The following is a 14,533-nucleotide window of genomic DNA, read 5'->3' on the forward strand; positions in this document are numbered from 1 at the left end:
TTGGCGCCCATCAGATGCGGACGGTACTGAAGACTCGCTGCGAGATACCCAACCCACAACATGTTGTGGACATCAAGTTCCTATATGAGGCCGACTTCCTTACAAACTACATTGGTGACCTGGGTTGCATCCTCGTGGACCAACAGCCCATCGTTGGCAACCCACCTTGGGCTGCCAAGCCACCACTTGTTACAGCCGCAGCCCTCAACCAGCACCGGTCTGGGCCCCCTCCCGATGCAGTGTCCTCAGCACAACAGCAGCAGCAACAGCAGCAGCAACATCAGCAACAGCAGCACCAGCAACAGCAGGTGAGAACTTGTCTGCTCTTCGCTTAGCTTTTCCTTACTTGCCTTGTAGTAATTATGGCACTTCTCTATTTCTACATTTAGTACTATGCATAAAACCTGACTTCTTTTGTGGATCTTACTTGAGCTGTGTAAAAATTTTGTCCATGTCGTTATGTGTTGCCTCCAAAGTCGAAAGGGGCAAAACTTTTTTAGCTATGCTGTCCAGAGAGGTGTTCAAATTCCACTGCTTTTCTTCAGTGGAACAGTAGCCTCTTGTACTGCTGTTGCAGTGAGAAAAGCCTCCAAAGCTTTAAAATGTTTATTGAGGAAGCTGAAAATCCCAACCGAAAAAGTATGGACATGGGAGAGGAAGCAGACTGCTTTGATCTTTCAATGTATTTGCTGAGCAAAACCTTTATGTATGTCCACAAAGTGGGTTCTGTTTTCTTTTTAATTATTATTACTAGTGTCTGCTTTTGATGGCACTCCAGCTTTCTGTTGAGTTTGATTCTATGTTTGACTTTCCTTTGAGTACGTGTATGTGTGTGTAACTAACTCTGGTGTCTAAACTGGTTGCAACTTGCTCATTCTTTCACTGCCACTAACTTGTAAGTGGAGTTGTTTCCTCCTGATTGGTGGGGCAGCTTCTGAAGCTGTAGTGATAGCAAGAATACACAGAATATTTTAGAGGAGTTGTATTACTTACATATCATTAAGCCACATGTGCTCCAAGATTTCGAAATGATACTTAAGGAAAGTGAAGGCGCAGTGATGATTATGGTGGACTTGCTTACAAAACCAAATTTGCACGGATAGACTATACACATTTCTAGCCTTCAAGATGCATTACGTTTTGCACGCAAAGTTGAAGACCTTGCAAAATTAATTCGCTTCCTCATTCGTTGACTGACAACTCGTATTTCTCTCTTGCATCAGATTAGAGGAACCTTTCTTGTTTGAAAATGAAAGAAGCTTGTCAGTGTACCATCCTTCCCACTCTCAGGAGTGGTCATGAAAGCATGTAATGCAGGCGGGTTTTTCACTGTGGCAAGTCCAAGAAATAATTTCTCCAATGGAGATGAGGTGAAAGTGGCACCAGGTGGCACAGCATGCCTGCACAGTGCATTTTTGCTGTATTTGTCTGCAGTCACAGCTAACATGTCCCAGAGCTTGATGAACAGTGCTCTTACATTCACTCTGACAGTGAACTGCACCGTACGCCATCGTCTCCGAACTAACCGTGGCCACAAACTATAACCGCAGGATAATGCTGCTGGCACTTGTCCTACTTGTTAGCAGTATGTAAGATTTTACATTTCAATCTGTCAGCTGAAATTACTAGTCTCAGTTTTGTTTCTTACAAGTTTTTGTTGTTCCCTGAATCTATGGCGAAAATCAAATTCACTCCTTCTCTATTTTTGTTTAAATTGGTGGTGGGCTGTCATCTTGTCTTTCTGTATTATATTCTCCATTTGTTATATTGTGCGGATATAATTGTTATTCTTCACAGCCATGTAAATGTTCGCGCTTATATGCTTATGTCCTGTTTTCACAGCAGTTGTCGCACTGCAGATTCTCAGGCAGGCTCAGTGCTTACACATGCATTCAAGAGTCATATTTGGTGCGCATACATGTTTAATGCAACTGTGTCGTAGCATCGTGAGGCAAAAAAAAAAAAAAACGATTTCATTTCTCAGCCATGCTGCACCTTGATTCATGCCCTGTGCTTTACCAGACTGGGGAGACAACCAGTGAAGTTCTCTTAGTTGTGCTAGAAACAAAACTGTGTCGTCAGGTTTAAAAAAGACACCCCCGAGGCACAGGGAAAGAGAGCCGTGTGTGAAGTGTCCTGCTGTGTTCTTGTTCCCTGTGGCTGCTCGCTGCCCACCGCAGCCTGTCCCCCGGTACCCCGAAGGTTACCACCCTGCTTCAATGCCGACTGGCCCAGGGCCTGGACTTTATCACCATGTGGGTACAAACTTAAGCCCGGCTGGCTTTTCTTCTGCTCCCCCCCTCCCCCCCAGCCTGCTAGTCTTGCCCTTGACCCCCCCTCCCATACTCATCATCACTGGACTGCAGAGAGGGAAGGCTTCTCTCATGACCTCTGACTCCTCTAGCTTCTCCTCTCCCATTTCGCTTGTCTCATAAGGGAGATGCTGGGGATGGCCTTGGAGGAAGGGGGGGCTGCGCCATCTGTCTCATGCTGTAGTTAGTTGCCTTGGGGCTACGGTAGCTTTGATGCATGGAGTTTATGACAGCATTAAAGTGGAATGGGGAAGTGGACAAGTGCTGACGATCAACTGCATACCAAATTATAGAGCGATAAGTGAAGCAACAGTGAAAGCTGGGCTTTTGAAATCTTCCGATTGTGATTCTGTGCAGTTGCCGTACTCACAGATGTGGCCGGCTATGTCAGAGCAGGTACTGTTGGCCATGTTATATCTTCTGTCATATGGCATGCAAAATGCTGTCATTTTGTTGTCATCATTAGTTATTAGTTTCATGTGTGTGCATGCATTTCGTGTGTGCACTTCGCTTGCTTGGTGATAATTGGTAAGCAGGTGTTAGTCAGCCCTTGTCCATGTCGCATTTCCCACAACCTCTGTGCAACTTGCGGCCAAACACCTTAGGTTTGGCCACATGACCTGCAGCCACTACTCTTTGTTGTCCCTGGAAATTTTGTTAGCCTGCTGTCCACTGCTTGTGACCCCCTGCTTGTGTCTGCCGACTTAGAGTGTGAAACTGTATGTGCACCCTTTGAGTCCAATAACCAACCTAATGGGCTCTGGAATGAGTTGGCTGTCATGGGAAAAAAGCATGAACTACTGGAACCTTGATGTGCTTTTTTTTTTTTGGTTGAGGCCTGCCTGTTTTATTTTAATGAAGTGAAGTGCAACATTAAATGTGATATGTTGTGCTGCATGCGATTGGAATATGTTGAAGTATGAGTTGTCTAACCTGTTTCAGTTTTGTTCTTTTTCTGTCGGTTGTTACATTACATTGTGCAACTACTTCAGCTTGACACTATTTTGCTCTCAGATTGAACAAAGAAGGGTAACACTTGTTGAGCAAGTTGAGGTGCTCTTTTATTTTCTGAGGCACGGTTGTTTTTTATGCTCACTGTGGGTAATAGACAATTAAAGACGTTCTATAGGTTGGCTGTCCTGTGAAGTAGTTTTTTAGGTCATGCTCCTCCACTGCAGAATTACATTTATACCACTGTCATATCCATCTCTGGAGGAAAGCATGATAGTGTGGTGTGCTGTGCAGTTCTTTGTTTCCTCTTCGATGACTTTGGTTGCAAGAGTCTCCCCACGGTGCCCAGCACCTCTGCATCTGGCACTGCTAGGCGGCAGAGACTGTTCCTATTTCTAATTGATGAAAAAAGGTCACTTGGCTTACGAGGCTTTATGGAGCCACTGTCATGAAGCCCATTACCTATGAGTAAGTTTATCCATCGCAGAAAAGCTTCATGAATAGTAAGCTGCCGCACATTATATTTCTGAGTGGCAAAAGTCTTTAAGTCAATTCCCCTTCTTTTTTAGTCGACAACTTATTTGGCAGCTTATTATCACTAGTGACCAGGGGCATACTTACATCCTCATAGTCAGGGGCATATTTATGAAAAAATGCTTTGTGCTATTGGTCCCAGATGTCATTTCGGTTGCCTCCTGATGTTGCAATGGCTGTAAATGTCAGTCTGGTGACTGCAAGTTTTGGTTTGAAAGCAGCTTTTTAGGGCAGATGACTTAACATTATTTTGTGCATCGTCCAGTGATATTTACAATGTTGGAAATGTTGTGTGTGTTACATTGCCAAAATTTTAATGCGGGTGCATTCTTAGGCAACTCACCCACGAAATCTCTCTGCCGGTCTGTCGGTTCATTTGTAATGCATAACATGATGTGCTCTATACAAAGAAACAGAATAAATTCAAAATGAAAAATTAAAGGAACAGTGGCGGGGGTGAATTTCGAACCTACGACCCCACACTCAGAAGCTGAGCTGACCCACTGGGCTAAACACCTTTTCTTTTTCTTTATTGGCTCATTTGCAAGTTTATTCATTATCGACACTGGAATTAAGAGAACATGCATGTGAAATGCATATGTAATATCTACTAACAAGCATGATTGCAATCACATCAAGATTCTCTTAGTTTTGTCAAGGGTTATAACCTTGACAGCCATTCTGGGCTAAGCAGCCACGTTTGCAGAAGGTGAATATACCTGAACCGTATGAATGGTTTACGCTGCGTTGTCTGTGTTGTTGCACAACATGGACAGATAAGCAGTCAGTGAGTTTATATGGATGACAAGGAGTGATGAAAGGCAACATGGGTCTGATTGCGGTTGATAATGATTGGTGGCATCATTATCATTGATAATGGTGACATCATTTTCTTCTGTAGGCTGCACGAGGCAATTTTGACATGTAAACAAAGAATGCAATACATTGTTTTCTTTACATGTTGTTAAAGTTGTCTTTCAAATTCTAGAAAAGAATAAGGGGACCAGCTCAGCTTTGTTTGCCATGTTTTGTTGTGAAAAGCTGCTTGGGAGCTAGCACGCAGCACTGCTGTGGTTGAGTTTGTAGACTTGTTGCATTGCAGAAAGGCAGAAGAGTGCAGCCCTGATGCCGAGCTACGATGCGTGTATGTCTCTGTAGTGTGCTACGAAGGCTTAGTATGTGTGGCTAAGAATAGGTATAGATGGAAGGGTGCATGGTAGAGCATGAAGGAAGATTAATATTCGTTTGTTCACCGCTTGTAGTGAAAGTCTGTTTTAGGGGCCTTGATAAAAAAAAGTCGAGGTGTGTTAGAATTTTTATGTTCTTAGATTTGCATTATTTGTACAGTTACACCTCATTATAATGAAGTTGAAAGGGCAGCTGAAATTACTTCATGATATTCATCATAGCACTTTACTGCAATGTAAGCTCAAGGGGGTGCACAACATTTAGTATGCATAGAAGAAGAGGATCTTGCAGCCTGCAGAACCGCTACATGGCCACGTATGCGATGAAATTTTCATAAAACTCTAAAAGAATCTTAGGTGTGCGCAAAACACAATTTTCAGCACCTGATGCAACTATCTTTATGGAAGCTGCTTTCTGTTTCGACGTAATGGTCTTTCGTTCCCACTTTCCATTTGGCTCATCCGTAGCGTCTTAAAACTGAAAAAAACTGCAGCGCGGTTGAAGAAAATGACTAGTACTCTACGACACAAAGTCCATCGTGGTTAAGCAGCACACGGCACATAACATGACAAGCCAATTATGCAGCTGATCCAGGCTGATCTGCCACCCTGACGGGGCTCCGTTGTCTGAATGAGGAGGCCAGTGAACCTTTCCACACCAATTTGCTCGACTCGGCTCTAAGAGTGCACAGGTACTGATGCGATCTTGGAGGTCACGCCTAGCTGCACCAGCCTGCGTGACGCGCCACAGTGATAAAGAGAAGTGGATGCACTGGTCCTTGCAGTGCCACGCTAGCCACAGGCAGCAGCAGCAGCTCACCATCACTATTGCACTTCTCTTTCTCAATGTGCCGCATCATGTAGGCTGCCACAGGTTGGGCACAGCTAAGCATGGCCTGCGAGATTGCCTGGACCCATGCAATGTTATCTTGGAGGCCAGGCTTAAGTGCGCCAGCCTGCAGTGAGAGAGAGATGAGTGATAATTATGATGAGCTGCTGCTTATGCACAGGGATGCACAGGGATGAGAAAGCCCAGCGTTGCTCGATGGCGAGAATTTTGAATTCCTGCACCGAATGTGTGCCGAATCTCGCGGAAAGCGATATGTTCGGCATGCAACAGTTGGGTATTTTCTGGTTTAGGAGACAAATCTACTTGGTTATATCCATTGGCAGGACATTCTTACTTTGTTAACATGAGTTTTTAAATACATAGATTTATATGTGGAGATTTCAGGGAAATTTCACTTTGTTATATCCATTACTTCATTATCCCATTTCATTTAACGAGATTTTGCTGTATATCATCTTACATGCTATTTAGAAGTTAGGGCTGTACAATGGTGGGATGGCTGCGACGTTTCTTGCCCTCTCCTCTTCAATGCAGTTCTCTCTGCAGCAGCGGCAGGGGCCCATGGGTGCAGTGCACGGGATTCCTCCCGGTGTGCGCCCACCGCCCTACCCAGGCACCAACCCATATGGGGTACCAGGGGGCTACCCGGGGGCTCCTCCTCCGCAGCTGCGCCACCTGCTCAACCAGGGCCCCATGAACCAGAAGGGGGGTGCCAGCATGGCTGCCTTGAGCCATATGGCTCGTATGGGGCCCTCAGCCGCAGGCGGATCGTACACCCTGCAAAAAAGCCCCCACCCTACGCCTCAACATCCTGGTCAGACAATGCACCCACAGCCGGGTGTGCGGCAACAGCATGTAAGCTGCCTCTTGTCAGAGCTATATTGCACTACTCAACATACACGGCTAAATAAACAGCTAAATAGACAGGGACCACCTCACGTCCCATTCCTGTTCTGATGAAAACCAGCAAAAAAGACACTTTGCGAAGACAGCATCAATGTCAAAAGTGACGCAGGCTGCTTTGCTGTCGAAACAAGATGGCGACTGAGCAGAGTTCTTTAAATCTCGACAGGACACAAATGGTCTGCACATGACAGGGCACGTCTGCACATAAATGGCCTTATTTTAGTCTATGTCGTGTTTTTCATCGATTCGCACTTGTAAAAAGCTAAACAATTGCAGTAAAGTGTGCTTTCCTTAGCTTTTTCTTGTCATCACGAGGTGGTGTAAGTCACAGAGACAACTTCGAAGTGCATTCCGTTCCTTGTGCTTTAAGCCGTCTTATTAGCTGTCAACATAGACGGTCTCCAATGCTGGCTAGGATGGGAACAGACGCCAAGTAGTTGAGACTGTCAAGCTGCTCAAATTACAGTGCATAATTGGTGAATGTATAGTAGTAACTGGTCATTCATTAAATAATGTTGCAGATTTGAGTTGCTAGTGAATATTATTGTCCTTCAGCTGTCACGATCTCGCTTCTTTTCCAATTCAGCCAGCATTCAGTCGCCATACTGGCCAGTGGCCAAGCAGTGCACTGGATAATGTAGTGGATCAGATCACGAGGATGCTTCCAATGTCTCTTCTCTTGGTTCACATAGTTCAGGCATTGTGATTGGCTTGGCGTACATCACATACATCAACACTATTTTGTCAGCTGTAATCTTAAACTTACTTTTTTACTGCGTTACATGTCCTGCTACTGCACTATTTCTTCACACGGATATTTGCAGGTCAAATCTAGCAGCCTTTAAGCTAAATGCCTTGAAATCTCTCTCTCTCTTTCTCTGTATACCAGTGGTAAAAGCAGACTACTCAAGCCCCTTCATCTCCTGAACACTGTGCATATGCCTTCTCATTGCAGGGCATGCCGTCACATCAGGCACTCGCTGCCCAGCAGGCAGCACACATGAGGCAGCAACAACTGCAGCGTATGCAACAACAACACCACCAACAGCAGCAGCAGCAGCATCAGCAGCAACAGCAGCAGCAGCACCACCAGCAGCAACAACACCACCAGCAGCAACAGCAACAACAGCAGCAGCAACAACAGCAGCAACAACAGCAGCAGCAGCAGCACCAGCAGCAGCAACAACAACAGCACCAGCAGCAACAGCAACAACAGCAGCAGCAGCAGCAGCAGCAACACCACCTTTCCCAACAGATGCCAGCCTCTGCCAGTGTTCCTATCACGCTGAACTCAAGCATTACCATATCACCGGTGACTGCAGAAAAGTCAAGGTGAGCATTTTATCTCGTATATCCCTAGTGTTCAGTCATGCCTTACTAGCAGTGTGTCTGACAAGTGTTATTTATGCCCGAGACTATCTACTAATAAGGCGATTAGCAATTGTTTGCTTAACTTTTCAACATGAAATGCTTTTAGGCTGTCTCAGTCATGTTTCACAGAGGCCTTTGCAATATCTTGCCGATATTGTAGGAATTTTCCAATTCCATGAATGTTGCATAGCCCTGCCAGTGCTAGGTACCAAATGCCACTTGTCACCATCCATTGGGTAGCAAAACATAGCGAGGTGAGGGAAATTCTGCACCATTGGTCAAGCTGGTATTGACCCAAGACCTAAGTTCATGTGAAAGGGCGAAGTTGCTGACCAAAAGAAAATAAACTGTTTCTGTTAATGATAAGAAAGATGTTGGCATATTCTGTTGTATTGGGAAATACACATGTGGCATCAATAAGGATGAAAAATATACCATTATGAGCCAGAGTTATGGAGACCATGAAAGCACTTATATTGTGTAACAGCGGTGTAGCCTTTGATTGTGGCATGCTGTACTTTTTTTGAAGAGGCATGCATGCATTGTGCCACTAGATTTCAGGCTGCATGGCAAGGCTTTAGAATGAGAGCTTTCTCTCAGAGTCTGTGGTGTACAAACTCTTTGTTGTGATGTGCATTAATTAATGGTGGTAAATCTCTGTTAAGGTATTTCGTTCTGTGATTGCTTCTCAGTGCAGGAAAAGATGAGCATTTATTGCCCTGTTTTCTTTTCTTTTTGCAAACACTAGTCATGTGAGGAACACTGATCGATTACATTGGAACCTTGTTGATACGTTCCTCGCAGTTTCATTTTCTCGGCGGCTATGTCACGTTTGATTCCCATTGACGCCTATGTATTATGTTCCCCTTTGATACATTGCCATTGTGTAATGCTCCTATATCTTACGTTGCATTTGAGTGTGGCAGTCACGTAAATTTAGCGGTGCAGCCAGCTTGTATGTTGCAACAAACTGGCTTATTACAATAAGTGAGTGCAGTTGGACAAGCCGGGCACTGGACTACCGTACAATATATAACGGGCGAAGACATGCGCAGAGCACTTGGCGAAGCATCTGAAGAAGTGTGCATCAGTTAAAACTGGAAACCATGCACACTTTACCAGATTCACAAAGCGCAAGGCTATACTTATTTTGGGACCGCCAAGGGTTTTATATGCATTGCGTGATCGCTGGTTCTCTTTGATCAGCTTTGCCGCAGTAAAGCTGTGTTATGTGCAGAAGCACGTCAAAAGTTGAAAGGGGTTACTGTCACGGAACATTGTATGTGTTCCTTAATTACATGTGCGCTGTCCTTGTACTCAGTACAAGTGATAGCTATACTGGCGGTCATTCAGAGCTGTATCTGACATTTCTGTGGCGATTTGCGGCCTTCCTCTTAGTTACATTTTCCAGGTTATTAAAAAAAATTTTGGCAGTTCCTTGAAAAACATATCAACAAGGTCTTATTATGGTATGCTTCTATAGGTGCTTTGCACATTTGGGGCATAAAGAAGGGAAAGCAGAGATGAAGCACATGGCACTGTGAGGTCTTTAGAATAGCTCTGGCCCTCCACAAGTTTGTTTCATGTTCCCGTACAGACCAACACCCACGAGTGGCCTACCTAGACCACCGCCACTGGCACCCGGTGTACAGATAATACCACAGCCAGCTCCTAAGGTCATCATGTTGGACTCGGCAGCTGCACGGGCAGCTGCGCTCCAGCAGCAGCAGATACGCCGCGTGTCAGGTTCTCGGGACGGCACGCCACCCTCCACAAACCGTCTTCCCTCGCACTTGGTCGCAAGCAGCACAAACTCGGGGTCTGGTTCACCACGCCTGCCTGAAACCAGTGTTCTTGAGCGGTAAGCTCATTCTGGGCATGCCACCATGCTCAAAATAGAGAGAGTGCCCTTGAGTGAGAGTTGTCCCCAAGATTTCCCCTTACTTGGCATTTTGTTGAGCAGCATAACGCTAGCTAACAGAAAGACAACAAGGCAGAACACAAACAACAAAGAACAAGGCAAGAATTGTTGTGGTAGCTGGACTAGTTAGTCTCTTATCACGGGTGTGGACATAAAGCCTCCAGGAAAGCAGAGACAAACCACATCAGCTGGTAGCCCACTCAATTTCATCCAGTCATGCCTTGCACTTATGCACTATGTGTTCCTGCTACATTTGAACTTCACCCAATGTTATAGCCCGCTGGCTATGGAGTCATGCTGCTGAGCTAGAGGTCAGGGGTTCAATCCCATCTGCAGCGGCTGCATTTTGATGTTGGTAAAATGAAAAAATAACCTAATGTACTTGAATTTAGGTGCATGTTAACCCTTTAAGTGCCGGCAAAAACAAAAACAAAAATGCATTCAGAAAATGACATTCTTTTTATTGCACATCTGGATAGTAAGCTTTTTGTATATTAAAAGTATATATATGACATGGGGGTTGTAAGTTCACACCTTGTGTCTGAAAATACATAAAATGTAAGAGTAGGAGGAACTATGCGTTTCAAGAGCTCAAAAAAGCTTTGCTTAGCATTCCTTGTCTTCAGTTTTCCACCCTCTCTGCCCACAAGTTATTGTGTGTTGGCATGAGCACAGTTTGTGCTGAGGCAAGGCACCCAAGGCTACACATTACTGATAAGGCAGCAATGTGTGCTCTTAATAGGAAGCCTGAGCTCCATGTGAACTCTTAATTAATTAATTGATTAAATGCAATTCAGTTTTGGGGTTTTACATGCCAAAACCATGATTTTATTATGAGGCATGCCATAGTGAGGGAGTCCGGATTAATTTTGAGTGCCTGGGGGTCTTTAACGTGCACCAAATGCACAGTACACGGGTACTTTTGCATTTCACCCTCATTGAAATGCGGCCGCCGTGGCCGGGATTCGATCCCGCTCCCTTAAAACTCCTGTCCTGCCCATTCAGATATATAATATAAAAGGCAGAAGTGATTTTATGAGACAAGGGCCCATCTGAATGAAATTATAGAATTTGAGAAAGAAAAACTTCAGTGACACAGGGAAGCAAAATCGATTTAGGGTTCGAAATTTCTAATAAAGACTGCTGAAATTTTTAAAGTTAAAAAATAAATAAAAGCATTACGTCTAAAAATTCGTTACTTTGCACTAAAAAAGGGTACCGCACTTCTGTAAACTGCATCCGTTAGAGCATTTAAAGTGGACAAAGTTTATCTAATAATTTATAGCTTACAGGAATTTGTAAGTGTTTACAAGGGTTTTGCAAAAGTGCTAGTAGCATATTATTGGTATATTTCGGAGAGGTGCATACTACATCATCAATTTTGTCTGCTTTAGACACATCATTAGGTGCACAGAATTGTGATATTGTTTTTCATTGTGGAGTTGCAAACATGATAGTTTCTTTTTTAAAAATTGTTTAATTTTCAGCCATTCTTATTAAAGAGACTGACAACCTAAACAAATAATCCGCTTCTTGCAGTCATTAGATTTTAACTTTTTCTCTTGAACGCAGTGGAGCTCATCAAATTTGGTGCAATGGTAGCTGAGAAAAACTATTTCTCAGTTTCCATGTGCTCAAATAGGAGGAGCCTCCGAGATAAAGCATTCTCTTAAAGGTCATTGCTTTACTTTGTGTGGGATTTATCTAAATTCAAGCCATTTTGTTTCGGATGGGAAATTTTAAGGGATGAGAAAAAAATTAAAAATTGGAGGGGTGGAGGAATGCTGCTCATTGAAAGGTCATGCAAATTGGAATTGCTGTTAGGGCCGCATAATGAAGTGTGCTGGCCACGTGTATGTGTCACTTTTTCCCACTGCATGGTCGTATTAACCAAGCTTGGGGGGGGGGGGCCTAAGTTGAAGCGCTAACACTTCAGCGCAATTCTGCTTCTGATGACTCACTGCTCACTCATTTCCTACTTATCCGTATAAAATGAAATGTAATCTGGTCACTGGCAACGCATATAGGTGTGTTTTCAGGATATGTGTGGGCCGGTTTGACCAGCCCCAACTTGAATAATTAACAGGGAAAACGTCTTTCGAGCACTTTTTCAAGCAGAACTCAACATGTTGAACTTGGCCGAAAGATTTTAATGTAAACATTAATGAGCCGATATTGCCGTTTGCAATCTGTGATAAAAAAGCTTGCTTGCAGTCAAGGCAATCTGTGCTGGCAGTTTCAAGCCATTCAGATTTGCTCATGCTAAACCACTGAAGTTAGAGGCAGCCAGTTGTGTTGCTTGCTGAAGCCAATGCTGCTAATGAATTGTAAGAAGATACCGATGGCCACCATTTCGTGTACTGATGCTCAGCTTAGTTCAGCTTTCTATGAAAATCGAGCTGATCAAGGAAAATAGGGTGTCAGTGCAGTTGGCATTTATTTTAATAACTTTATTTATTTATTAGATACTGCCAACTGCCTCTTGGCAGTCCAGGCAGGAGCGAGTGAGTACAAAGCATTCTGGACAGAAAGACTCCAAGGTTACCTCAACCTAGTTCTGTATCTACAGCTTTTGGTCGGACCGATGTGCGAAAGTTTCTTCAAACACAGCTACAAACTGGCCACTGACGTAAGCACTGTACTATTGCCATTCGCTATGAGCATACACATAACATGAAATGCCTTGGAAAAACATTCAGTTCTTTATGCAATTAAACTACCACGATTATTGACATAAAGCAAAGCTTCAAACAATGTTGTTTTCTTCTTTGCCTCACCATTCTCAGTGCTACGATATGTCAAAGTGTGGCATGGCTTTGTAGAACCGACTGCCATCATGGTGGAAGTGTAGAGGAAATCAGTGTATCACAATGTAGCCTCACTCCATACTTCGATTTCCAGAATTCTTGGAATGTGTTATATTCACAAAAGTAAGACATCACTAGAATGTACAGCGCGATCGACTCTTCAAAGGAAACATCACTTAGTACTCCGGCACGCTTTATAGTTGAGGTATACAACGCACCATAACATTCTTTCGTATAGCTGCATACCTAACATGTTATGTCAGCCACTTGTTACCCAAAAAAATTAAATTTAAGACATTTTGCAGTTATACTGGCTTTAGTGCCACATAGGTGTTCTCTTTAAGAATCTGTGATCTACTGTACAGCTGTTGGGACACAGGGTAACGTGACCCACAAAAGGTCATAACATAATTTTGCCTCTGCTTTGGCATGTGACCTTTTTGTTAACCGGGGGAGGTGGCCGTACCTGAGAGCAGGCTTTTGGGCATTTACTTACTGCTTTCTTTCGACTAACTTCTCGATCTTTCCCTCACCGCCATGCTACCATGCTGCCCTGCTGCCCTCCACGTTCCCCATCCCCCCTCCATCAGACTCCTCCTAGGAGCGGTTGGGGACACTTCTGATTTGTCTGGCAGGAACAGTGCCATCACCATCACGCCTGTGGCGGTGGGGCCTTCCTCCACCTCGTCCTCCTCCTCGTCACGCACAGCGTCCCCATCAGTGTCCGTGGTGCGCATCAAGGAGGAGCCCAAGTCGCCTGGCGAGCAGCAGCTGCCCTCATGCAGCGGTGATGCAGGTCTGTCATCCAACACCCTCCGCAGCTCAGCATCACCAGCCGAGACAGCCGCGGGGCTCGCCTCCAGGTCTCTGGTGAGTGGCATTGCGTCATGGCTGCCTGACTGTTCGTGGCTACTAGTATACTCTTATCCCTCCTTTCTTATTGCGTGTGCGCACGTGTGCGTACGTGTGTGAAAAGTGCACACAGAGGAAAACATGGACAGAAAAGGAAACATGCACATAGTGCCAAGCGTTGTGTTTTGTTTGCTTGCTCTTTTTAACAGCTCTTTCTTTCTTGAGTATGCACCACATACGCATGCACAAGATTTTTACACACCTATGCAAATAGAATGCCATTAAAATGTGCAAAAAACAACTATTGGTAAAAACGCAAATTTTTGCCATAAGGTAGAACTATACTGAGGTGTTCTTGCTCTGTGATTGCTCTTTCTGTGCCTGGTCAAGAACACAGAGCACTAGTCATTTAAGGGGTAGTGTCATGCTTACTTCCATCGGTGTGAGGCAAGATTTGTTTTCTTTGGCTCTGTAACAATCAAAATTTTGCAGACTCTTGGATATGAGAAAAAAGTTTAAAATTTCTACAGGTTAGACATGCTGCCTGCTATTCTGATTTCCAGCCGATACGGTGTGAGCAACGTATACTACCTATATACTGGTATATGTGAAAGTGTGTGCAGTTTTATTGGCTGCGCTCACAGGCAGCTAGGAAATTCAGCATTTCCACGGATCCTGTGTTCCATAAACTTTTGATGGCGGCTGCACTTCACGGCTTTCACAAACTCCAAGTCAAAGGGCTCCTAATCGATTTTTGTCCATCAGGGGTTGTTAAACATGCATCAATATACAAACTTCGTTTGAAAATTTCTGTGCTAAGGCCTGCGATTTGTTTGTGTGCT

The 14,533-nt window shown here is 44.3% G+C and overlaps 1 protein-coding gene across 11 annotated transcripts in view; it reads left to right on the forward strand.

The window, feature by feature from the left end:
* LOC142579476 (E3 ubiquitin-protein ligase TRIM33-like) overlaps positions 1-14,533 on the forward strand; it is a 152,665-nt gene that overhangs the window by 96,837 nt on the left and 41,295 nt on the right. For 2 of the 11 annotated variants that reach the window (XM_075689693.1, XM_075689698.1), the window contains exons 5-11: positions 15-308; positions 2,181-2,255; positions 2,670-2,708; positions 6,369-6,689; positions 7,696-8,072; positions 9,709-9,972; positions 13,430-13,709. In XM_075689693.1, the coding sequence (XP_075545808.1) occupies positions 15-308; positions 2,181-2,255; positions 2,670-2,708; positions 6,369-6,689; positions 7,696-8,072; positions 9,709-9,972; positions 13,430-13,709 (1,650 nt within the window). The remainder of the gene's footprint in view (positions 1-14; positions 309-2,180; positions 2,256-2,669; positions 2,709-6,368; positions 6,690-7,695; positions 8,073-9,708; positions 9,973-13,429; positions 13,710-14,533) is intronic. The other 9 variants (XM_075689694.1, XM_075689696.1, XM_075689695.1 and 6 more) reach the window with 9 other exon arrangements.

Source organism: Dermacentor variabilis, chromosome 4 (assembly GCF_050947875.1).
Source record: "Dermacentor variabilis isolate Ectoservices chromosome 4, ASM5094787v1, whole genome shotgun sequence".
NCBI classification, from domain to species: Eukaryota; Metazoa; Arthropoda; class Arachnida; order Ixodida; family Ixodidae; genus Dermacentor; species Dermacentor variabilis.